This window comes from Penicillium antarcticum, assembly GCF_028974205.1.
Source record: "Penicillium antarcticum strain IBT 31339 chromosome Unknown utg000002l_segment0_segment0, whole genome shotgun sequence".
NCBI lineage: Eukaryota > Fungi > Ascomycota > Eurotiomycetes > Eurotiales > Aspergillaceae > Penicillium > Penicillium antarcticum.
The window spans coordinates 2,160,589-2,186,717 of NW_026695300.1; the positions used below are offsets into that span (position 1 = coordinate 2,160,589).

Here is a 26,129-nt window from a genome sequence, read left to right on the forward strand (position 1 = left end):
GCACCAATTATCTTTGTCAAGAAGAAGGATAGGTCTTTGCAGTTATACGTGGACTATCGGGGTCTCAACAACATTACCATTAAGAACCGCTACCCCCTGCCGCTAGTGAGCGAGATAATAGACCGACTATCGGGCGCAAAAATCTTCACCTAGCTAGACCTCCGGGATGCCTACCATAGGATCCGAATCAAGGAGGGAGACGAATAGAAGACGGCGTTCCGTACGCGATACGGCTATTTCGAATACACGGTCATGCTATTTGGACTAGCGAATGCCCCTGCTATATTCTAAGCGTATATTAATAGGGCGCTTTATGACCTCCTCGACCAATTTTGTGTCGTCTATCTAGACGATATCCTAATATTCTCTCAGAACGAGGAAGAGTATGTCGAGCATGTTCGAGAAGTCTTTCGACGGCTACGTACCTACCGGCTATACGTAAAACGTAGTAAGTGCCGCTTCTATACCGATTCGGTCATATTCCTTGGGTTTGTGATCACCCTAGAAGGGGTAAGTATAGAAAAAGAACGTGTCAAAACCATATAGGAATAGCCCATCCCTGAATATGCGTTCGACGTCTAGTAGTTTATAGAGTACGCCGGGTTCTACCGCTATTTCATTGAACGGTTCTCAGCTATCTATATACCTATTTCGGCTACTACCTACGGCAGAACGGCTAGGAAAGCTAACCGAAAGAAAGACGGGTTCTAATAGACTCGGGAAGCGCAAGACGCGTTCGAAAGGCTAAAGAGGGCCTTTACGGAAGAGCTATTCCTCCGACACTTCGACCCCGAACTAGCCCTACTAGTCGAGTGCGATGCGTCGGGTTTCGGACTCGGGAGTATACTAAGCTAGTTGTTTACGGATAGGGGATAGCACCCTATTGCGTATTAGTCTCGGAAGATGATCGGGCTAGAAACCCGGTACGAGACGCATGATTTAGAGCTATTAGCTATTATAGAATCATTTAGGCAATAAAGGCACTACCTAGAGGGTAGCAAATTCCTAGTGAGAGTCCTAACTAACCACGCTAACTTACGCTACTTTATAACTACAAAGGTGTTAAGTGGGCGGCAAGCAAGATAGTCCGAATACCTTGCGGCATTCGATTTCGTTATCGAATATAGGTCCGGCAAGAAGAATCTAGCGGATATACCTAGTCGGCGTCCGGATTACGCGCCTAAGGAAGGCGAAACTACGGACAATTTAATGTTACCTATATTACAACGAAAGATCCGGCAGAGTTATAGGGCTATAGACCCTAACGAGATACTATTGATTAGTAGAATTATGGTGAGCGGAATAGATAGACTTCTATTGCCGCGCCTACGTCGGGTGACGACCCACGAAGGCCCCTTACGGACTAGCCCTGTCCTCTGTGTAGGAAGACTGTTAGCCGAAGACCTCTAGAAGAGAGAATAGGCGTAGTACAGTTAAGAGGACTAGATCGACTTAAGTAGTCGAATGCCCCGTCTGCTAGCGGCAAAGGCTATAGACGGAATAGGGGCATATCTAGACCTATTGCGACCCTCACTTATTGAGTTAATCAAGTATACGCAAGCGTTAGATCCTGTTAGCGTTGATAAACTTAGTAAGATAGAGGGACGGGCGCATAAGGATAGGCTAGTTAGACTAGCGGGTATAGCGTGGACCAAGACAAATAACGGACTATTACGCCATAGCCACCGAGTATACGTGCCGAATAACCTAGCCCTACGGCAAGAGATCATAAAAGTGCACTATGATAATCCGCAAGGGGGGCATTATAGGGAAAAACGGACTTAGGAAGCCATCGGCCAGCGTTTCTACTAGCACGATATAAAAAGCTTCGTCCGTGCGTACGTCTAAGAATACGTAGCCTATCAGAGGAACTTGACTAGGCGGCATAAGCCATACGGGCTTTTGCAACCTATGCTAGTGCTATCCCGACTAGCGGAATAGGTCAGTTTGGACTTTATCACTAGTATACCTCCCTCAAAATAGGACGGCAGGGTATATAACATAGTTCTAGTAGTGGTTGATTTATATACGAAATACGTATTATATCTTCTATATACAAAGGACATTGACACGCAAGAACTCGCCTAGTTATGGTTCTCTAAAGTGATACCAATCCTAGGCATACTAGAAAACCTAGTCAGTGACAAGGGCAGCCTATTCACAAGCGAATTCTGGTCGTCGTTTTGCGCATTGCTAAGAACGGACCGAAGGCTATTAACTATATTCCACCTATAGACCGATAGACAGACGGAACAGCAGAATCAGACGTTAGAATACTACCTCCGATCGTATATTAACTAGGACTAAGACGACTAGGCTAGTTACCTCCCGCTAGCGTAGATATACTATAACCAAGCAAAGTATAGCGCTACTAGAATATCGCCGTACAAGGCATTCCAGGGATTTAAACCTAACCTACGGATCAGTGTTGATATCTATCCAAAGGAGCACTATAGAGATACGGTAGCAAGGGTGAAGGATATCCAAGAAAGAAGATCCTTTATGCTAAAAAAGCTGACCTAGTCCAAGGAGGACATAAAACGTTATTATAATAAAAATCATATCGATATATCATTTTACATTGGCGAATAGGTCTTACTACGCGCAAAATATATCGTTTCGCATCGCGTCTCCACGAAATTGGATGTGAAATACATCGGACCCTTCTAAGTAGCGGACAGGATCGGAAAACAAGTATACCGCGTTCGACTACCTCCAATATATCGACTGGTCTATCCCGTCTTCTATGTGTCACTCCTCGAGAAATTCCACGGCAATCCTAAAAAGTAGGACGAAATGCCTAGGCTAGTTCTAGTGGAAAACCAATTAGAATACAAGATCGAAGAGATTCGAGCCCACCGTGGCACCCCGCCAAGACAGTATCTAGTGAAGTGGGAAGGGTACCCTAACTATGAATGCATATAGGAAGACCTAGCTACTATAGAGAATATAGTGGCGCTATATATCTACAAACTAAAACCTACAAAGAGAAGAGGCAGAAGTTCAAGGAAAGGATAGCATACTCCACGGACTACCGATATTAGTCTAGTCCTAATGCTATGCCTAAGGCTTAGGGACAAAAGAAACAAAAGAAAAATAGGCCTGCTACCGCTCACTTCTTCTTCCTTTGGAAGAAACGCTTTAGAGGACGACGGCGAGGGGGTTCCTTAGAACTCTCCCGAGAAGGGCTAGTGGAACTAGAAGTAGCCACCACATAAGGGCTCTTAGCACAATCCCGACAAGAAGGCTCACTTCTACCACGGTTATCGGAAGAAGGGGTAGTCGGACGGGGCCTATTAACTAGATATCGACTACTAGTGTCCTATCGATCACGTACTACAGAAACCATCGAATGAGGTGAACTAGTACGACAACAAGAATCTCTGCTACTACTAGCAACTAGGGTAGTCTCCTTGCTACTATCCTTGGCCGCGCGGTTACTCTCTTAGGTATGCCGCTTCACAGCCTTTAGGAAATTAGTACGGGGCCTATTAACAGGGGCAATATCTATAGTAGGAGACGTATCCGCTAGGGCGGCAAGGTAACGGTCTAGGATCTCGGTGGAAAAGGGGATATCGCTACACTTCTTGTTTCGATCAGTATAGTCGTCGTAACGCGGTAGGGCCTTCCCGTTCGAATCCTCCGACTAAGTACACACTCTGCCTATTCCGGTGTAGGTGATACACTTGCGAGCGCGCTCCTTGGTATTGTACCGCGGACGCTTCATACGCTTCGCTTCAATGGCCGGGGTCGTTGGGTTAGAGTTAACCGGGCGACTAGGGGTGTTCGGAACTCCGGAAGCTTAAACTAGGGGAGTCACACCGCGGCGCGTGCGAAAAGACATCGAGGGCGATCCACTAGCAGCGGCGTTCGTCGGAACCGGGGCCGAAGCCCGGGCCCGCTCGCGGCTACCACTAGAAGACGCCTGCCTATTCTCCTAACGCTTACGGTGAGACAAGTTTGAAAAAGCCCTAGATCGGCGAGTTCCCGGAGGAGAGGGGGTATAAGGATTCCCGGGCTAGGTCTGCTAAGCAGGGCCACGGGATTGTTGACCGCGATATCTAGGCGAGACAATAGGAGACGAGTCACTAGACTAACGACGGGAAGCGGGCTAGGCCTACTAAGCGGAAGCACGACGTTGCTAGGCAGCGACGCGGAAAAATTCTTCCTCGTTAGAGGAGGGGAAACGAGTATGCGGCATTTCGAACTATAGAATGCCCTAGTCAGCAAAAGACATCGAAGATTAGGGACGATCCTCCGAAGGAGGGAGATAAAATGCCCTAGCCCACAGAAATATTAGTAACAACAAACTGAGGACAAACTAATCACACAACTGATCTTAAAGCTGACACCGAGCAGAGAGAGCATAAAGATAGGAAGAGGCAGTGAAATAAAGGGGACTTATAGGCAATGCAAGCGTACTAGCTGGGGAGAAAGAAGAAGAAGAACTGATTGAGAGAGAAAGGGGCCTTTTATGTTGGCAACGCAAGAAGTGTTGCCTAGCCCTGATATTAAACAAATAGTTCAAGCAAACAGTGCATCTATCTACTCTTAGCCTTACGGGTTTCCCCGCAAAAAGGCTTGTATCAAGACCCTTTCTCACTACGCCAATCACATGCCTCGCGCAAGAACGAAAAATGGGCCAGTCGGCATCGGATACCTTTCCCTGCATGGATTTTCCCCAGGAAAGAGCTGGAGGTTTTTGCTATGCATGGTTTTAATGGACCGAAAAAGCCACTGGACAGGCCCATTCCATTACAAGACCCCAGGGACGTGGTCTCTAAGGAGGGGGATATTGTCAGGACCCTCGACTACTTATGTTGGTACCTAAGGCACGAGTGGTGCCTCAGGAATCGTGGCAGTATAGTACTGCTCACCGCCCGGAAGCTGGGCCAGCCTGTATTTAGTTCATCCCCGCTGACCCTGGGAAGGGTCAGCGTTCAGTCTCTTCTACAATAGAACCATATTGTACTACACGTCAGCTGAGGCTTCTACTTCGCTTACCTAACTAAACCGGAGACTCTGCGTGGTCTCACACCTATTGTATATCAAATCTTTGTTTTTGCTAACTTTATATCTCTCTAGGTACTATCCAATCAACACCCCTAGTCTTCTGGAAGGCTTATAAGGCAGAGTATCCTATCTTAGCAAGCCTTGCCCGAGATATCCTTACAACTCTAGCTAGCGGCTCTAGGGTAGAGAGACTTTTTAACTCTGCTCGGGATATATACCACTATCGCCGGGGCTTATTAAGACCACAGACTATTTAGGACCTAATAATATTTATGTGTACAACCAGATTTGATATATAGTCTAAGCAGCTTACGCTAGTAGATAAGTTCCTCTCTACCTAAGAGAAGCATTCGAAGAAGGAGCAGGATAATGCTAAGCAAGAGGATAAAGAGTTTGATCCTATTAGCGATAACGAGGAAGATCTTACAATAGAAACTTCTGCAGAAGTATCTATTGAGCAGCCTAGCCTACGAGCGCTAGGGAAGAGAAGGGCTATTGATAATAATAAGATCCCTCTACCTGATTTTGACATTCAGAGGCGTTCGTCAGGGCGTATTCCAAAGAGACTAAGATATGATACGGATTTTGTATATAATTAATAGATATAAAGGACAATTGATCCTTTTAACATGAATCATGCACATAAGTAATTTCTAGAAAAGTACTCAAAATTTCTGGAAAGAATACGTTTAGGCTACATATAACAAAGTATGACAGTAAAATACTAAAAAATACCAATAGATTCTTCATAAATTATGTAAATCACGGGGTTCTACATATTTGTCCCGTTTGTAGGACCGCAAGACCGGACCGGACCGCGGTCTGGTCCGGTCCCTTGCGGTCCTTGCCGAGGTCTACCCTTAAGGATACCGTATTTTATGATCGTTTTTTGAAGGAAGTTAAAACACGTCATAATCATCCTTACGTCTTTGCATTTAAGCTCGCCCATAATCGTAGGATCGTGAGAATCGAGTAGATAGGCCTAGATATCGTTAGACGTAGTTATAAAGGTAGTTATTACCGACTATTTCGACTGGTGAAATCCCACGGTCTTCGAGTAGCAAATTGGCCGCTTCTCGTATAGTATTCGGCCGAGGGGCTACTCCGCGTAAACCAAATAAGATATCCCAATTATGAAGCGTCTCCTCTTCCAAAACAGTCAATATATGGCTATTAGCGCAGGTTACTTCGCGGCTTTTGACGCCCACTAGGCGGCGGCGAAGCATACGGTCGGGTACGTCGAAATCGCGTGCCAATTGACGTTAAGAGCATTTTTCTCCACTTTTTTGAGCTTCAATTGCTAGTAGAATCCTAAATTCCTGCCGGTACCTTTTTGAGCCGATTTAGAGCGAATTGGTGGTATAGTAGAGGTTTAAATAAAGAGAGTTGAAATAAAACGCGGATATAACGCAGGGTACGGCGTTTGCTTAGGTGCAGCGCTCACTTAGGAAATACGATATTATTAATAGTGATTATAAGCACCTAGTCCTAGATCTAATACTATATAAGTATATTTTGTCAGGACCCTCGACTACTTATGTGGTACCTGAGGCACGAGTTGGTGCCTCAGGACCCGTGGCAGTATAGTACTGCTCACCGCCCGGAAGCTGGGCCAGCCTGTATTTAGTTCATCCCCGCTGACCCTGGGAAGGGGTCAGCGTTCAGTCTCTCCTACAATAGAACCATATTGTACCACACGTCAGCTGAGGCTTCTACTTCGCTTACCAAACCAAACCAGAGACTCTGCGTGGTCTCACATATTTAGGAGTAGAGCGCCAAGGTTCGCGCTGGGTATATTCTAGAAAATATTTAGAAGCTAAGTAGAACCTCTCGATACTACTAAGTCTTATCAATAAAATAGCTAGTAATAACTATAAATACCTAACGAGATTTCTCATAATTAAGAGGGATCGATATCTTTATTTGATTAGAAAGCCTTTGTAGGAGACTTTAGTGCCGTTCCTTAACTATAGTTTATAGGCGATAACGCAAAGTTCCCGCGAAAGAAATCCTAGGGATAGAAGGGGTGTATTAAGCTATTTAAATTGGGATATATAATAAGCCGAAAGGGAAGATTGTGAGACCACGCAGAGTCTCTGGTTTGGCTTGGTAAGCGAAGTAGAAGCCTCAGCTGACGTGTGGTACAATATGGTTCTATTGTAGGAGAGACTGAACGCTGACCCCTTCCCAGGGTCAGCGGGGATGAACTAAATACAGGCTGGCCCAGCTTCCGGGCGGTGAGCAGTACTATACTGCCACGATTCCTGAGGCACCACTCGTGCCTCAGGTACCAACATAAGTAGTCGAGGGTCCTGACAAAGATATACGACTGTAAGGATGGTAAGAAGCTTCTAATCCTAGGCCTCTTAAGTAAACCTATAGCCGTGTCACAGGACCACCCCCACCCTCCCGGGTAGACTTCACCAAAGCCTAACTTTGCATAAAATCTATATCTTAGCGGTTATAAAGCTACTGATTTAACTAAACAAAATACTGTTTCTTATGCCTATTTTGGTCACTACTATGAATTCGTTAATATCCAACCTATCAATGTCCTGAAATTTAGAGAAATTCAATTGTATTCTAATATAATAATTTTAGTAATGATTTAAGTACTAGATATAAAGGTAAAATAATTATAGGGTAGCGCTATTAGTAGTTATAGAGATATATATTTAATATAGCGTGGCTGAAGTTTACCTTTATAGTCTTAAGAAGTTCCGAAGACTTTACCTTCCGACGTACGTTTGATAAATCCTTATATTATCGGCACTGGTGTTCTAAAGCCTACTATAATTGTTATAAAATATGAGTTCGGAATATACGTTATAGAGGTATAGTATTAGCTTTTCTAACGGCTATCAGAAAATAAGGTGTAGTTCGTGGTAGTATTGAATTGTGTTAGGTATACTACTAGAGTTTATTAGATAGGCTCTCTATAAGCTACTGCGGGTTTTATACGCTTTAACCTTTAAATAACCAAGTATTAACTAATTATATTATATTGCTAGGTTTAGTGTAGGCCTAAGCTTACAATACATTAATATCCTTAATCAATTTATTCAAGAGGTTTATAGATAGCTATTATCTTAAAGATTTAAAACCTATTCCACTCACTAAATCCTTTCTTCCCCCTTACTTTTTTTGCCTAATAGAGTTAGAACTCCGAGGTTCTCTCCTTATCTATTTATAAAAGTGATATTGATGATATTTCTTACCTTACTCCCGAGAACGCGTAGTAATTTATATCTAATCCTTTAAGTGGTTAACAAATATTTGATTCCTTCGATACTAAGTTTCTTCGACTACTACCTCCTACGATACCTCCCTCTCTTACCCTTATTAGTCCTAATCGGAAGAAAGCTTTTGCTCTCTATAATATAGAAATATATGCTAATTAATTGAATTAGTGGCTCGGGGCCAGGTATAGGAAGTTAAGTAAGGTATATTAAATGTGCTAGCTATCTAGAAACCTCTAATAATAGCGTATAGAAAATTAGCCTAATAAAGTCTATATAATTCAGAGTAAGTGATTGACGTAAATCACAAGCGAGCCGCCATCTCCAAAACACATAGTAAATGCGATAGATTACAGCCTTATGTTTCAACCACGACAAATAAATCTAATTTCCACTGCTGGTAGATAGGTATCGATAAGCATTTATAGTTGCGTGAGTCATTTATGACGCAATCGAACACTTACATTCTTGTCGTTTCGAAAAATACGTCGCTGGATTCCTAGTATATATATATTTCATATATATTTCACCCACTGAATTATTTAATTTCTCGAAACTCCATAATGTGACTATATATAATACTGTAGCCACTTGACTAAAAGGAAGAGTTGATATAGACCACCGTTGTTGAGATATCAAGCTGTAATCTATCGCATTTACTATGTGTTTTGCAGATGGCGGCTCGCTTGTGATTTACGTTATCTCCTAATTCTAATATTATCTAACTCTCCCCTAGGGTTTAATAATAGCGAATAAGAAAAGTTTTACCAAAGGGGCCTAGGAAGAAAAGCTTCTTACCATTCTTCCTATTTCTTGTCTTCTATTTTGGCTTATTAATTATCCCGAGCTTTTTAGCCTAATTTAAATTGCCCAATCCGCTTTATTAATACTAGATATTCACTCCGCAAAAAGTATTTGCTATTAGCTATAAAGCTATATTTAGCTAAGATAATAGGATCTCATCCGAAAGTTTCCTAACAACACAAAACTTTTAAATTATTCTTACTACTAGACCTCCTCCCTATTTTCTCAAGCCTTTATAGCAATAAGTGGCTATTTCATCACTAAGGATTAGTAGTATTGTGAGGTCCTTCTTAGATTTAAACTATTTTATAGAAAACACTCTAGTGCCAACCGAAGGGTATTTCTCTTAGGTATTCTATAAGAATATTAAAGTACTTATAGTGACTAATAATAATATCTTATAACGATATTTTGGTAGCTAAATTGGAGAAGTCACTCCTAGAGGATACTACGCTAATTTAGGTTCCATATCTTACTTATATTGTTTAATTAAGTTTGAATAACTTATTTAAATATATAAAAGCAATTCCGACGAATAATACTACTAATACTTCGTAAGCAGAGTAGCAATCTTAGTCTACCTAGGTAAATATAAAAAAAGAGATATCACTACTACTCTAAGTAAGGTTCTTATAAGATACTTTTACCTTATTTTCCCCTTACTATAATATAGTGCTTATATCTAATAAAGGTTCGTAAAATTTTTATATTTATATAAGTTTTTAGCGCCGCGAGACCTTTTTCACACTCTAGCTAGATACTATAAAACTTATCATAATCCAGGAAAAAGACCCGCTAGAACTCTATATACCTAATACTTAGACTTCCGCAGAACCCAACCTAACCCGGGCTGGGTTCTGGGTCGAACCTATCAATCCGGCAATGGGTCTGGGGCCCTAACTTGGGTTACAAACAGTGCGAACATGAATTATGCAGAAATACACGTGTTTAAAGGCCGTTTTCATCCTTTTATAGGAGGGAATCTTAGTATCTAATTTGAATTATATTATAGATATATTATACCCTTATAGCCTATAACCTAATATATCTATGTAAGCTATGTTTTAAAATTTAAATAAAATACGTAGTATAATGAAAAAAGTGGTGTGTGTACCCTCCATCTAAAATAGATATATGTCTTCTTAACAAAGATAATGCTTATACTACCTTCCTAATTAAGCAGTTATAGAGAACGTAGTTCTTTCCTCTATTTTGGCTAATACGTTTTAACGAAGAAGTAATCGGTATATAACGTAACTAGTAAGCGAGTGATTCACCCCGCGTTAGTCTCGCGTCAATATTAATCGCTCTTTTATTTAACCACCTACTATGCCTCTAATTCGCTCTTAAAACTCTCGAAAACGTATAATGCGAGATAGTAGGATTTTATTAGCTATTTAAGTTTTTTTTTTTTTTAAAAAAGAAACTACTCCATTTCTTCACTAGCACGCGATCTCGAAGTGTTAGCTACCACACTTAGACGACATATTTCCGTCGTCAAAGATCGCGAAACAAACTAGCACTAATAGCTATAAATTAACGATTCTAGAATAGGAAACCATTAAGAAATACATTCTCTCACTAGGTAAGCGTGGAATAAATAGCCCCCTAGCCGAATATTATACGAGAAATAGCTAATTTATTGCTCGAGGTTCGCGGGACTATATAGACCAAGTCCGTTAGTGAAAAATAGGTCTATAATTCGTGAAATAGTATCTAACCGTTCTAACTCGATTCTCGAGGTCCTACGATTACCGGCGAGCTTGAATATAAGGTTGTAAAAGTGATCTCTACGTGGTTTAATTCTAAAAGATCTACGGTCGCAAACAATAGTATCCTCGATGAATATACAATAAGGCTATCGAGATTTAGAATAAGCTTTAGTTCTATAACTATCGATAAGAATAAGTTCCTATATAGAGATAGGTATTATCTATTCAGAAGCGTACTAGGGATAACCTGTAGCGACTAAATTAAGCTATAGATGGAATAGAGAAAGGGTGTTAGCTTACTATATATTAGTCTACCATTGCGCGGTAGCAAATCAGCGATTTACGGGCCGCTAATACAAAGGTTTTGCGTAAAAGGTAGCGTACGAAAGCTCGAATAGTATATAAAGGAGGTCTACTAGTTAAAGAAGCTATAACGCGTTTTAGCGGAGAGAGAGAGGTCGAAGAAGCGAGATCTAATCACGCCGACCGGATATAGCCGACGCCTATCCAGACCAATAAGAGGCGCGCACAGCAATACAGTCTTTGTAAAACGCCTAGAAATAAGAGAAATAGGTGGCCCAGAGGGATCTGAATAGCTTCGGCTCTATTGAATTCGCGTTATGGTTGAAAAAAATGCCTAAAAACAATGGTTGGGTTAATCACTCGCTTACCGGTTACGTTATAACCTTTGGCTAGCTATCAGAACCCTCTGCCACTTTATAACTCTACTAAATAGCTGAATTTTGCTAGTCTTTCCATAGTTAGTTTTAATCCACTAGTCTACCTATTTAGTATATATTATACGATTAAAAAATAGATAGCTCTTCCTTCGACCTAGGGTAATACACGTAAAAGAGCATAGAACTGATAAGCAAGGCTATAGTAGCATAAAGTCTTAATTGAAAGGGATCGAATATTCGATAAATACTAGAAGGTTTAGGAGTAATTACTTACGGCGGATCTAATACGAGGTATAATGTACTATCTATATTATTATAGACTAATAAGAGAGACAGATTACAATATTAACTCTAAGATATTATCTTGTAAGACAAGTGCAAAATATATACTATATTAGGAATTATTTAATCTATGTAAACTTAGTATAATGAATAGTATGTAGAAAATGATTTTTTAGAAAATTGATATTTCCTTAATAAAGGTGTCCCACCTTTAAGTAGTATCAAATGTCTATTTTTGTATAGTAATACCCTATTCCTAAGCTACTTAAGTTTTGTCCTATAACACCATAGCTATATTACTACAAAAATATATAAGTAACTAATAACTAATATTGATAAATAAGTATTGAAAAGAGTTTTTTAATATTTCAAGTGATTAAAGTGAGAGATAAAGATTCAAGAAAAATCAGAATCAGAACACAGCTAAATTACAATAATTTATTTTGATGAATCGGCTAAATTATATATGCCAAGACCTAAACTTTTTGCAAACATGGGTTCGGGTGCGGGTTTTGGCGCAGTGTTGAGGCGATGGCTCTCAATGCATGTCAGGATGTTGTCCTGACAAGTGAGTAGGGGCCAAAAACGCCGGTCAAATTACGTCAAACTACAGGATAAGCGTCCTTAATCAGAGGTTTGCTAAAATTTTGCTTAATAATCCGTCCGAGTCTACTTAATTACGCGATAAATCAAGTTTTAAAAGCCTACTAGATGATAATACAATCGGCTATTTTACTCGAGAAAGAAGTAAGCGAACTAGGCGCTAAAAACGAGAAGAAGCAGCAAAAAAGGACTCGCTTGTTCAGGCAAATACCTTCTGAGGAAGGCCTCTTGGTTTTAGGGGCAGAGGCTCTACCATAATACCGTAGCTAGAGTAGGTAATTCTAACACTAATAATATCGCAAGGTAGGGCTAGCTCCGACACCTTCTAAGTCACGTATGAGAGCCCCACCCCGTGTAGCATATGTGGAATTAAGGCTTATAAATTGACTCTATGTCCCAATAGAACTTGTGTTTACCTTTTGAATTCAATGGCGTTTTGGCTGAGAAAATTCTATTTTAAATTGATTGGTTAAGTGGGGTGGCCAGCTCACTAATGAATTGCGTTATATTATATTTAGTTGCAATTGGCCAAGTTGTGCCAGTTTCAACATTGCGGGTTGATACTGCAATTATATAAATAGCGGGGTGTCAACAGACAACGCTGACCATGGCCACTCTCCAAGCAAATAACCCACACAACGAGCATGTCACCCAACATCTAATTCCCTTATACGGGGAGGGGGGTGGTTCATACCGTGGTTAGGTCAGCCATGGTGTCCTTTTTGGCTAGCGGCTTAACACTCAAGTAAGACCTCTAACTGATATCGGACAAGCTCACACCTTCATTCAAAATTATAGACTGCCTACTGTTAGTTATTCTCTAGCATCAAGCCCAGTACAACTACGCACAAGCTGTTCACGAGTATCCCCAGGGGTCCCAAACACATTTTAAGCCAGCCTTCAGTATTCACAAGACCCGGCATACAACAGGAGACATAAATACTGCCTACTGCCCTATACCCGTTATTACCAAGCGACCACAACCCGAGACACCTGAGAATGAGCGAAAAAGGGGTGAAAAAAGGCAGAGGCTAAAGCAAGGCAACTCAGATGGTACATTTGTCGTGAAGGGATCGTTTCTAGGAATATCCAATCACTTTACCAGTGGCACTACATCATTGCGTTGATTCATACGCTTCGCCTCGGGGTTTATCTCTTTATCGTATACCATCGGAAAGCTAGACACAACACTTCAAATCTGAAGGCTAGCATAGGGTATTAGGCTTTCTCGGCAAGGCGTTTTGACGCGCATCATGCCAGCGATCGCATTAATTGTACGCATGCGCAGTGGATTGTTGAGTTCAGCTGCTGATTCCCATTCTTAGATACACACTGCATATGATGGCTATCGGGAAGTTCCGGCTTCTGGCCAGAAGGAGTCGCTTCCAAGTCTGAGTATGTCTATAATCAGTCTTCGCATTTAGGAGCATATCAACAAGCGTGAAGATTACATGTTCTGCATTGTTCTTTTCAAAGCCATAATCCACAATACTAGCATTTAATTATAGACGCTCTGCCTCGGCTAGGGGACCGTAGATGAAAACCAGGAAATCATAAATGACAACAGACATATGGCTGCAACCAACCACGTCAAAAAGTAACTGATATTTGAAATCATGTTATCTAGAATTTAATGTTAATCGTACCTTGCTCCAGTGCGCGATGGTAAGATTCGAGGTCAAAGAGTATCACACTAGACAGATTTGGTCACGCGATCATCGGGAACAAGAATTGATATCGAACAATGTCAAAGAGAAAAGCCGGAGAAATTCCAGAGCAGAACCTGATTGGAATTCCAGATCCAGGCAATTGACGAATAAGGATGAGAAGTGAACTCGAGGGCTGCAATTGACGCAACTCTAGGCAACCACTGGGCATGAGTCATAACCAACATCACACCAAACAAGATGAGAAGAGAATAAAAGAGAATGCAAATTGAAGAGTGCAAGTAAGAGAACACAGTTCAACATACAAATCAATTCAAATCAAAGAGAGAAAGATAAGATCTACCTATCAGGTGACTGCCCGCATGTCATGTGGATTGGGCACCTGAACGGACGTCATCGCTCTGGTGACTGGACTGCGCCCCTTCTGCGCTTATACGCTCTGACTCTCTCTCTGTCTCTCTCCCTCTTTGGTCCCATGAGCCTGATCATCTTCAAAACTCGGACTTCCCCTCCCCGCAATACCCTGACTCACTTTGTTTTCTTTTAACTCCCCTCTTCCCCCCTAAACCCTTCTTATCCCCCCTTTTTATCTTTCTGCCTTTTCAATGGTTCTGACTCCCCCACCATTTTGACTCATTCCCGGCAATTGTAGCCTTAACGCCGAGACTTGGGCTTATCGCCACCCAAGACAAAGAGAGGACCTGACAAATCATCTGCCTTTGCCTAATTCATTTCCATTGACTTCCACACTCGCCAGCTCTCTTCATCATCTTTTTTCTGTTCTATCTCTCTGAGCTCCCTCTCCCCATTGACTGCTTGAATCTCTCCTGACCGACTTACCTCAACTTACGGAATTAAATCCAACTTACCCGACTTACCGACTTACCACTTGATATCTCTTTGGAAATGACCTCATCTGCGGGTGCTTGGCCTTCGGGCAAACATCCAAACATGAATCGTCTCCCCTCTGTTTCTAGCCTTATGTCACCCCCCGAGACTAAACCACTCGAGACTTTTTCGGTCTCGCATTCTCCGTTTGCAAAGCCTCGAGATTCCTCCATTGGTGACATAAAGCTTCCACCCATCTCAGCTGATCGAAAGCGGACGCAGTCAGAGATGGATCTTCCATCGCCACCCGTGACCCCGTACACAGGGAACAAGAAATCCAAGTCACAGGCATCCGACCATGTCGAAAGAGACGGATCATCTAGGGATCCCGTTCTCTTTCCTCGCCAGGACTCTATTACTGATGTTACTACCGATGAACCGCTTTTCGGTCCCGTCAATCCATCCGCAGAGGCTCTCATGGAGCAACACATTAACTCTCATATGGCGAGGTTTGCAAACAAAGTGAATAAACCCACCCGGGGTGAATATCTCCTGGCGCTCTCTTGTGTCCCTATTGTCTCGACCCAGTATAACCGCAACCCGGCCGCCTGGGCCCGCGAGGAACGAGAGACACTGGAGCGTCAGTTGGTTATGATGAACCGCTACCGCCCAGACTTCGAACCCAAGTTGAAGAAGATTGCTCCTGCCCCAAAGAAGTTGGGAACTCAGCCCCGTGTGCAGCGGACCCGAGTCAAGCGCACCCCCAAATCTACCCCCAAGCAACAGGTGCTCGACACTTTTGACTCCCCCCCAATGTCGGTCTCCAAGCCACGTGCCCTGGGTACAAACAGGGATGACACTGATTTCCATTCCCTCCCGGACTTCTCACCTCCGCTGGAGACGCTAGGCAGCAATGCCAAAGCGTTGAAAGCCGATTGGAAAGGGCAGATGTTGGATCTGAGCAATGACCCGGACAGACATCTTCTCAGTCCCGCCGAGCTCAACCTTGCTTCCACCCTTAGACTGTCTTGTGCCACATACCTCTGCAGCAAACGCCGCATCTTTGATGCTCGGCTCCGAGCCCTCAGTGTTGGCAAAGAGTTCCGCAAGACAGATGCTCAGCAGGCTTGCAAGATCGATGTCAACAAAGCAAGCAAGCTTTGGACTGCCTACGAACGTGTGGGCTGGTTCAAGCCTGAATTCTTTCATGAACATTTGAATTGATCTTACAAGCCTGGCGGCATTTTCATGGGCCATGCAATTCACACTCATGACGTTGATTCTCTCCTTCCATGGGCCGAACAGTCCAATTCTCCAGGCTGACCACGCAGCGTCTGTAATTCAACCACGGTCTATGCCAGTGGCAGCAATATTACACGTGCAGAATGGTTCTCACGATCCGCTCGGTTGTTTCCCGTTGCTATTCTGCTCACGACCACATTATGATACATTCTTTTTCCTTTTGACTTTCGTCTTTCAATTTCCAAGATTCCCCTTGCTATTTTGCATTCAGACATTCCTGATTCATGGTTTTATCAATACGTTTTGCAGTCTTCGATTTATGGCGTTGGGCGTTGTTCACAGTTTCACATTGGTCTAGAATGGTAGGCTTGGTTAGCCATTGGTGTCACTGTTTCTATGCGTTCCTTGGGTTGCTCTTTTTTTTGCTATTTTCCCTCCGGCCCTTTTCAGATGGCAGCACATAGGATAAGGCTTGATACCCTGACCGGATATGGTTTTCCTGACATTAATCTATTGCATGAATTGACTCGACTTGACTTGACTTGATTTGATTTAACTTGATTTGATTTGAAATGAAATGCATTATACAACGTAAAGACCAGTGTATAGTGACTCCGAAGAGCCGAAGTTCGTGTTCTATTAAAAGTCAACTAAAGCGGTGGGGCGCAATCAACGCCATCTGCCGCCCGGCGCCACCTTTTTCTGACGTCTCCCTTGTCTTATCACTCTTCGCTTTATTCACTTCGACCTAAAGAACATTTTAACTCCTGTTATCTTGGCAATTCGAAGCCATGTCCCAGGCCGAGGTGACTCGTACTGAATCCATCGAGGACCAGGAGCGTGCAAGGGAGGAGGAGACTGACAAGAAGCCCAAGTCTCGTCGGCCAGCCAGTACGTCTTCTTCATATATCACCCCCCTTCCCATGATTGACGTGTACCAGATACCGCATTTCGCCAGCAACGCCTGAAAGCCTGGCAGTAAGTTTGAAAGGTGTCCATTCTAGCCCTGGACCTCCACGCTGACCTTTTCAGACCGATTTTGACCCCTAAAAGCGTCCTCCCTCTCTTCTTCATAGTTGGCGTTATATTTGCCCCCATCGGTGGAGTTCTCATTTGGGCGAGCTCTCTGGTACGCTTCTGCTTTTTAATCCGGCTCCGATGGAATGATCGCTCATCTGTATCGACGCGTGTGCATTTCAGGTCCAAGAAATTTCCATCGATTACTCCGAATGTCACATCAAGGCCCCATATGAACGCCAGGATTATGTCCCGACTTACTCGGCGACATTCAAAAATGAGCTTGAAACGCCGCCTACCTGGCAACGACACAACGATAGTTCCGGAGCCACCGTCTGCACGCTCTACTTCACCCTCCCGAATGACCTTCCGGCACCTGTCTTCATGTACTATCGTCTTACAAATTTCTATCAGAACCATCGCCGATATGTCCAATCGCTCGACCTGAATCAGTTAAAGGGTGATGCTGTCTCCTACAACACACTTAAGGGAGGCACCTGCGACCCTTTGGCGACTGATGGGGAGGCAAAGAAAGCATACTACCCATGTGGATTGATTGCCAACTCGATGTTCAATGATACCATTGGTCAACCGCAGATTCTGTCAGGGTCGGGGAGCGATAGCAACAAGCATTACTACCCCATGACCAAGAAGGGGATCGCGTGGGCTAGTGACAAGGAGCTCATTAAGCAGACAAAGTATAAACCAGAGGAAGTTTTACCACCGCAGAACTGGGCCAAGTACAACGGTACCTATACAGAGATCCCAAATCTTCATGAAGATGAGGATTTCATGGTATGGATGAGAACTGCAGGATTGCCCTCGTTCAGCAAGCTCTCTCGCCGAAACGATACTCATGCTATGGAGAAAGGCTCTTATTCTCTGGACATTGTCCACAGTATGTCATTTGATCCATTATCTTTGACTACATAGTTTGCTAATTCCCTGCCAGGATTTCCCGTCACCGAGTACGATGGAACAAAGTCGATTTTGATATCTACTCGGACAGTCCTTGGTGGCAAAAATCCTTTCATGGGGATTGCCTACGTAGTAGTTGGTGGAATCTGTGTTCTTCTCGGAGCATTGTTCACTGTTGCGCATCTGGTGCGGCCGAGGTATGTTTATCCCCAGTTTCAAACTACAAAGAAAAAAGGAAAACTAACATTATGTAGGAAACTTGGTGATCATACTTATCTTACATGGGATTCAAATCAGCCCAGTACTGCTGTTACGACGGGACGAGATGATCGCCCTTGAATTGAGTTTTTCTGTTTCTCTTCATTCTTGTGTTTTCTTCGCAATGTGTCTTATTCAATGGGTCAACGCTGTAAATAGTAGGGAACTTTGAGGATATGGTGTTAGCAAGGTGTTTCCCCCCCCAAATGTATCTAACTTGATTGCAGATACTCCAAATACAACATTCTTTCTGTTCTCTTCTCGGCTTGGGTGACTTCATCCCGCTTCTTATGACTTGGTCGGAATCTCGCGCATGCCAATCGTCTTGCCCTCTGTCAATTCTCCTACTATGATCTTCCGCATGCCCAGAGTCCCCCTTGCCTAGGACATGCATTCCGGCATGACGCAGCATTCCTTTAAGATCATGGAACAAGGACATGTTTGGTGGTGTTTGGGGTTGAGGGTACTCACTGAAAAGCCATGAAACCCACTGAGCTGTCGTTCGTCATTTGATCCTTTTCGATCCTTTTTTCCCTTTGTCCTATTCGACAGGTGTGACGGGGTAACGCCAAAACCACAGGAGCTTCCAACACCAGCAACATGGTCTGTCACTCCTTTTTCCAGCTCGTGGTCCTTGTTACATCCCTATTCCTGCAGGTTCAGTGCAGCCCCTTTGCGCTTCAGAAGCGAGGCGCCTGCGCCACCGAAGATCCAGACGACGTATTTCTCAATGAAGTCGGTCGCTTGAAGTCGGGTGAGGCCAATTTTGTCAATTCACAGGCCCGGAAGGCCCCTATTGAGATTGAAACTTGGTTTCATATCATCAGCAGCAAGGCTGAGTCGACGCAGGTCTCTGATGATATGATCAATGCCCAAGTCAGTTTCTAAAAGCCCCCGAACATCGATATAGCAACGTTTATTAATTTTTACCTCAGCTCTCTATTCTGCAACAGTCATATACAGACTCTGATATCACATATCGTTTGCGAGGTGTCACTCGCCATGTGAACGACGAGTGGGCGCGCAATGGGGACGATATCGCGATGAAGTCTGCACTTCGCAAAGGAACGTATCAAACCTTAAATGTGTATTTCCAAACAGATTTGCAAGCGTCCCCCGGGCAATCCGGACGTGCAGTTGGAAACCGGGGTGCTAGCGTCAACCATGATCTAACATCCAGTGTTCTGGGATTCTGTACACTGCCTGATCCGAGTGTCAACGCCAGCAGCCCTGCTTCCGATTATGTAAAAGATGGCTGTAACGTTTTGGCGAAAACAATGCCTGGTGGCTCACTGGATCTTTACAACCGTGGAGGGACCGCAATTCACGAAATCGGACATTGGAATGGTCTCCTGCACACCTTTCAAGGGGAATCATGCTCAGCGGACAACCCAGGAGACTATATCAATGACACTCCCCAGCAATCTACGCCTACAGATGGTTGTCCTGCTAGGAAGGATTCCTGCCCCGACTCCCCCGGACTAGATGCGGTACATGACTTTATGGATTATTCGTCTGATGTATGCTATGAGCGCTTCACACCCGGACAGGGAGAGCGCATGCGAAGCATGTGGGCCTCAATGCGACAAGGGAAGTAGTGCATTGGAGACTCGCATTAAACACCCTACCAGTCATACGATCTAGATTGGGTTAAGGCCGCACAATCCTGCTTGTCGGCTGCTTCAGAATAGAGAAATATCACTTGTCTCAATTTCATTCCTTCAAACGAATTACATGCATGACCATTTGATAAATTACAGCGAAGAATTCTGCTTTCTCCTGATTAACCATCATAAAACCTCCATGACCATAGGTAAGGAGATAGATACAAGGTGGGGGACCCAGGCAGCCCACTGAAACCCAGCGAACTGCACAAAGAAAAGAACAGAGAAAAAGACGCAAAGAAAAGGCAGAGCAAAGAAAGGACAAAAAGAACTAGGAGAGAGGCATTTAGCGGAATAAGGATCCCAGGGCTTACGATCCACTAGCGCTTGCGTTTGGTTCCACGGTCATCTTCGAGGTTGGTCTCTTTGTCCTTGCGTTTCGCCTTTTCCTCAAGCTCGTCCCAGTCCTCGCCACTCTCCTCGTCACCACTGAATTCCTCTTCACTGGCATCAGCGCTGGCGTCGTCGTCAAATTCGCTGTCTTCCTCGGAGCTTTCGTCTCCAGCTGCAAGCTCTGAATCGGAAAGCTCGAAAGCAGACTCCTCTTCCTCGTCTGAGCCATTCTCAGAGTCCGACTCGGCGGACAAGAAAGACCAGCCACCATCAGCAAAGAAGCCGTACGGATCACTGACAACCGTTTTCATAATTGTAGTCCAGTTCAGGTTCAGTGGGCCCTCAGTGAAGGCGATGTCAACAGAGTCAAGCCAGTCCTTGACACCTTCTAGTGCTTCGACGGGAATCGTATTGATATGCACAGGAGACCTGCGGAAATCCTTGAAAACGAACACAAGGTCGAAATTTTTGAGTCCGAACTATTTCTTTTGTTAGAAGCCATGTTTTAGTGTGATAAGAGAAGCCAAAAATTTACCTGTACTCTCTCCAGATGAGCAATCTCAATCTCATTCAAGGTGACCACCGTGAAAGGAGGCTCAGTAAGTTGAACCAAGGCATCGGTAGTCGGTTGAATCAAAACATTTGAGCGGTTTGGAACTCCGGTAAATCCAATCTCCCTGAACGGAATATCGACATCCACGCCTTCGTCTTTGCCGGCGTCTGCGACCTTCTCTGCAAATGCCTTGAACTCACGATCCAATGCAGCACGTCGCCGTCTCTCCTCTTGTTCGGCCTCAAACTCTTCCTCGTCCCCATAGCGGTGCTTGCGGCGACGGTTTCCAGTTTCATCAAACTGCATCTCTGTGGCCTCGCGGTAGAACTGAATGTCTTTTGTTTTTCTCTTTCCGATCATAATTGGGGTCTTCAAATGAACATGGATCAGGACGATCAACTCATGAGCACATGGTTGGAAGAAAAGATGCTTGACGTTACTGAAGAGCACATCTACATGCTCATTGCGGAATGGTGAGAGATAACGAAGACCGTTCTGGTGAATCTCGACCTCTCCTGGCACACGCTTTCCATCTAGTGGCGGGCGGAGGTAGACATCAGGGAGTTTCACTGGACGGCGATTCCTGATCTCCACCAGCTTATCCTGTTCGACAACATCTTCCATTTCCTTCTTTTCCTGCTCCCGTCTTAAGGCAGTCTTGCGAAGCTCAGTGATGTCTTGTGCAACCCGTGCAAGCCGGTCATTGTCCTTGGACCGGAGAGTGAGATTGCGAACAAAGTGCGCCGACAAGTCCTCGAATGGTTGGTCATCCTTTCGGCCAACACCTTGGCCTGGCGATAGGAAGTTGATTCGTAGATAAGCGTACTCACCTTCATCGCTTTTGCTGGCGTTCTTGATGGTATTGATGTGGAATGGCACTGGCCGACCCATTATGGGCACAATCACGGTTGATGTCTTTGAATCGACGTATACAGTGAGATCTTTGACCTTGGCTGGAAGTTGGTTGTCGCGTTTGTATGACTCAAAACGCTTGAACTTCTTCTGTGCAACTCCATTGTCATCGCCAGTGGCACCAGTGAACCGATCAAGGCCTTCTTTGGTTTTCTTGGAAGCCAATTCCTTTTGGTGCTCACGACGACGAGCTTCCGCGCCTTCGTTTACTTGGGTAGGTCTTTCAGCGCGGAGCTTGGTCCTTGTCACGTTCCTGCTAGCAATGGCGCTAGACTTTGATTCTTTCTTCTGCTTGACGGGCTTTTCGGGCTCTTCATCGTCTCCAAAATAGAACGAGATTGAGTCCATATCAATACCAGCATCCTTAGTGAAGATATGGGGACCACTTTCTCCAACACGAACAGTGTCGGTGATAACCATTGAATAAGTACCATTTTTGGTACTCTTCGCGTCTGCGTCCTTCACATCAGTCAAGCCGATGGTGATAGACAAGGTCATGCCGTTCTTCAAAACACGGTTGTTTTTGGCATTGAGGACCATATTGGAATCCCGAAGCTCGATTCCAATCCCAGCGCCAATGTTCTTGACAAAGTGGCTCTCAAGCTCGGGCTTCTTGGACCGGACAAGACCCAAGGCTTTTGTGTAGATGTCCTTGGCCACCACACCGTCCCGGATTTCTTTCATGATTGTTTCGTGCAGGCTCAGAAGCAAAGCATAATTAGCTTCTTGCGACTTGGTGGGATCAACCAGATAGGTACGCGCAATGAGCGAGCTGTAAGTCTTGTATCTGATTCCGAAGCTGGACAGAATGATGCCAGGCTCGAGGTTCTTGCCATCGGATGTTGCCGTCAGTTTGAGGTCGTAGCTGCCTCCACTCTGGATCACAGGACCGTAGGCCCAATCAATCTGTCGAGCATCGAATTCTGATGGCAGTCGTGCTAGCTTGTTGAAAAATTTCGGTTCGTCAATTTTTGCATCAACCTTTGCAGACAGGGCCTTGTGCGTCATTTTCTTTTCTTCGTCAAGCAGACGTGACATTTCATCAACAAAGTACTCTGACATAAGACCGCTGCATGCTCTGGAAGCATTGCGGATAGACACCTTTGACGCACGTTAGCAAAATTCACTGCTTCGGTACTTTGACAGATGTTTAACGAACCAGTTCGTCGGAGTCTTTGATCGAAAAAGCAGCGGAAAGCGCTGGTGTTATATCAACTTCCTCCACCTCTTTCGAAATGTCCGCAAAAACACGCTTCCATTCATCTGCGAAGGGTCCTGAGGTTGTGTCCTTGGGTAAAGTACCGACTTTGCCCTGTTGTTGTTCTCTTGGTTAGTAACAAAGGAATCATTCCGAAATGGAGGCTCTCGAGGGAGTACTCTCCGGTGAGAACTCACTCCTGCATTCTTGATGACATCCAAGCACTTTTCAAATGCCTTGGTCTTTGACTCTGGCTCCTTGGTCGTAACCAGGATCTCGACCGGGATTTTCCCGCCTTTCAGCGGCTCCAGGTGTTTTGCTGCCATGGAGATACATCAGAGACGTAGCCCATACTGATAAGATTGTTGCACAATACCTTTTTTGGCGGTGGTGACCACGTAGATTGCTTCGGTTGTGAGGACGAAAAGGGTGGCTGGAAACTCATACCCAAGGAGCCAAAACTGAGGTTCGGTTAGCGAGACCCCAAGGCTTCTGGTATATCCCAGATCAGCTGTAAAACACAGCAAGATGTACTACATACATGCATGGCATTGTTCTTTTGGAATGAGTTCTCCTCATCGGTCTTGCCCATGAGGATGACCATGGACCCTGCGTTGCCGAAGAGTGCATTTCCCGAGCGCTTATCAGCCTTCCATGATGCATAGAAATTGGAAAGGCGATTGAAAAAGTTGGTATTGTCGATGGCGATCTCCTCCGCCATGGTTGCGGTTTGATTCGAGTAAGATTTGCCGCCGCAAGAAACTGGGTTGATGGTGAGGGAGCTCAGTGAAGAGAGGTAAGCCTTTAAAAACACGAGGAGAATATAAAGTTAGATTGAGAAACAAGGTAAATGGAAGAATGAAAGCGGCATTGATGCCATAAACATCAATGGAGCAGAGGGATGAAGATAGAAAGTGAAAGCTGGCAAGCGACGCGAAAAGCGCGTTTTTACGTTGTAGGTCTCACTGGGTTGCCGTGTCAAAGTATTTCCTCTTCAGGCCTAGCGTCATTTTCTGCCACTGGCTTCCGGTCTTGTCTCTCGATCTATTTGATCACTTTGTGCTTGCTCAATTCTTTGATGACTGTTCACCTTCTTTGTATTTCTTTTCAGGCCAAAATGTCATGTGTGAGCCTTCATTTTACTCTTCGACTTGGATATAAACATCTCTGATGCTGTCACTTTTTCTGCGCCTACGCCCTACCGAAATATCTCCGATACTGATTGAATACCACTGCGAAAGCTCACTCTCCCTCTACTGCTTGCGATGGTTCTGGTTGGTTTATGAGCGGCTGTGAACAATGTCATCCTCTACGTCTCCGATCCTTGAGACCCATCTTGGTGAATTGGGAAACCCACGGCGGATTTCTCGCAACGATGCGGCTACTGGTGCATCTGCCGCAGGTGTTCGGGCTCTCAGTGCGCAGATGGTAGCTTTCTATTTCAGAGCACCAATCAAAGCTTTTTTTCGTACGCGTGTTGAGTAAGTGACTTTCACAGATATTCTTGACGGTACTTGTACTGACATAGCTTAGCTACATGGTATCTATCTCCAACAATCCACAATAGGTCAGAGACCCGATCAACTAATCACTAGCTCTTGGTGTGTTTTTATTGAAACAGGCGTTTGCAAGAGCTGTGAATCCTCGTATTGCCCAAGGCAAATGGTCTCTTCATACGACAACCCCGGGCTTGTTACTCCATGCTGTAAGGACATATGGCTGGCGCTTTATCCCCAACCAAGTCCTACCACCTTTGATGGCCAATGCAGGGTGAGTTGACCATACGTCTCGTACCTCATATATCAAAAGCTCTAATGTGAAACCAAAAGGGTTGGTGCGGTCCTCTACACATCTTATCTCCAGGTTTTGGGGGCTCTCCATGAACCTGTGTCTCAGGGAGTCAAGCGAATCTGGCCCCCAGCTCCCCCCTCTGCAACATTTGCTGCTGGATTTACCGCTGGCACTATCCAGTCCATTGTTGCTGCCCCTCTGGACGCCTTACAGGTTCGCCTACAAACAAACGATATGCTAGAGGGCCAATATCGAAGCATGTGGCATTACGGTCACCAAAAGCTAAAACAAATTGGTCCCCGCGGGGTATTTGCGGGCTGGAGTCTTTCATTTCTGCGAGATTCCTTTGGATATGCGATATTCTTTTCCTCATTTGAGTATATCAAGTCGCAATCCTACTATTCTTTCGTTACTTGGTACTACGGGTCTCTACAATCTGAGCACGTGGACTTGCTTCCATCGTCAGGGTCCAGCGACCGTGGAGTACCACTCATCAAACCTCACTATGCCCTTGAGCCTTGCTTCCTGCTGATGGCCGGTGTCGTGGCATCGATTGCCCAGCAAGCAATACAACACCCTTTAAGCAGGATTCAAGACCTTCATCTAGGTCGACTAGAGTATTTAGATCACCAGGCCAGTCTCATCCCGTCACGACAAAAAATGATGCAACTCTACTACCACGCCTACCAAGAAACTTTCAAGAGGTGCGAGCGAAAGGCCATACGAGCTGGGGGCTGGCGACCCTGGCTGTTCCGTGGCTTTATTGGCAGCTCGATTCGCCAAGTTCCCAGCACCAGTGCCGGTCTGGTGATCTTTGAGTTGGTTCGCCGACGTTATGCCAGTTTGGCCGATGCTGTCCATATCCAGAGTGATGGATATGATATTCTTCTCACATAGAATCCCCCTTCCAAATCCTTGGTTGTTGGTTTTTGCATTTCTAAAACAACCATCTGAGCATGAGTATGTTAAATAGATCGCGATTTTATGTAACTATATGATACCCTGTTTTCATCTCCAGGAATATAGATATGGAACATAGCAACCAGTGTGAAACGCAGTAGTAATCGCTTAATATGCCCTCACCCCTGGAATTCCAATTGGACAAAGTCAACTACATTGATCTCAACATGAAGTATGGAGTATAGGCAGGTTCCATAAATAGTAATGGAGCCGTCGATCCCACCCCGGATTAGAGGAACTCGATACGTACGTGGTTGTATGTACCGGATTTGAGGCCGTGGTCGCGACTTGCTCGATTAGGGTGCCGCCGCTTTATAAGGGCGCTCAGGGTCATGCTCACTGAGCATTTCTCAGCACAGGGTGATCAACGTATTCGGCAAGCGAGCTGGCCATGTAAGCGAGCTCTTACACCGTATTAAGTACGCGCTCCGCTCACGTGCCAACTGACCCAGTCA

General features: G+C 44.5%; 5 protein-coding genes across 5 annotated transcripts; 4 read left to right on the forward strand and 1 right to left on the reverse strand.

Annotated features, from left to right (window-relative positions):
• Positions 1–14,951: 14,951 nt before the first annotated feature.
• Positions 14,952–16,052, forward strand: N7508_001793 (SWIRM domain-containing protein; the record flags this gene model as incomplete). Its single annotated transcript, XM_058459859.1, has 1 exon — positions 14,952–16,052. The coding sequence occupies one exon, from the start codon at positions 14,952–14,954 to the stop codon at positions 16,050–16,052; it is 1,101 nt and encodes a 366-aa protein (XP_058323391.1).
• Positions 16,053–16,861: 809 nt separating this feature from the next.
• N7508_001794 (CDC50/LEM3 family protein) lies at positions 16,862–18,344 on the forward strand (the record flags this gene model as incomplete). The annotated part of the gene is made up of 6 exons (XM_058459860.1): positions 16,862–16,961; positions 17,012–17,048; positions 17,103–17,199; positions 17,271–17,985; positions 18,040–18,202; positions 18,260–18,344. 6 exons carry the CDS (start codon positions 16,862–16,864, stop codon positions 18,342–18,344), a joined length of 1,197 nt encoding a protein of 398 aa, XP_058323392.1.
• Positions 18,345–18,863: 519 nt separating this feature from the next.
• On the forward strand, positions 18,864–19,861 carry N7508_001795 (zinc metalloprotease; the record flags this gene model as incomplete). The annotated part of the gene is made up of 2 exons (XM_058459861.1): positions 18,864–19,139; positions 19,199–19,861. The coding sequence occupies 2 exons, from the start codon at positions 18,864–18,866 to the stop codon at positions 19,859–19,861; spliced, it is 939 nt and encodes a 312-aa protein (XP_058323393.1).
• Positions 19,862–20,247: 386 nt separating this feature from the next.
• Positions 20,248–23,644, reverse strand: spt16 (chromatin-remodeling protein SPT16; the record flags this gene model as incomplete). The annotated part of the gene is made up of 6 exons (XM_058459862.1): positions 20,248–20,739; positions 20,796–22,826; positions 22,885–23,037; positions 23,121–23,242; positions 23,300–23,384; positions 23,465–23,644. 6 exons carry the CDS (start codon positions 23,642–23,644, stop codon positions 20,248–20,250), a joined length of 3,063 nt encoding a protein of 1,020 aa, XP_058323394.1.
• Positions 23,645–24,222: 578 nt separating this feature from the next.
• On the forward strand, positions 24,223–25,611 carry N7508_001797 (putative mitochondrial carrier protein; the record flags this gene model as incomplete). Its single annotated transcript, XM_058459863.1, has 4 exons — positions 24,223–24,404; positions 24,457–24,463; positions 24,545–24,693; positions 24,753–25,611. The coding sequence occupies 4 exons, from the start codon at positions 24,223–24,225 to the stop codon at positions 25,609–25,611; spliced, it is 1,197 nt and encodes a 398-aa protein (XP_058323395.1).
• Positions 25,612–26,129: the final 518 nt, after the last annotated feature.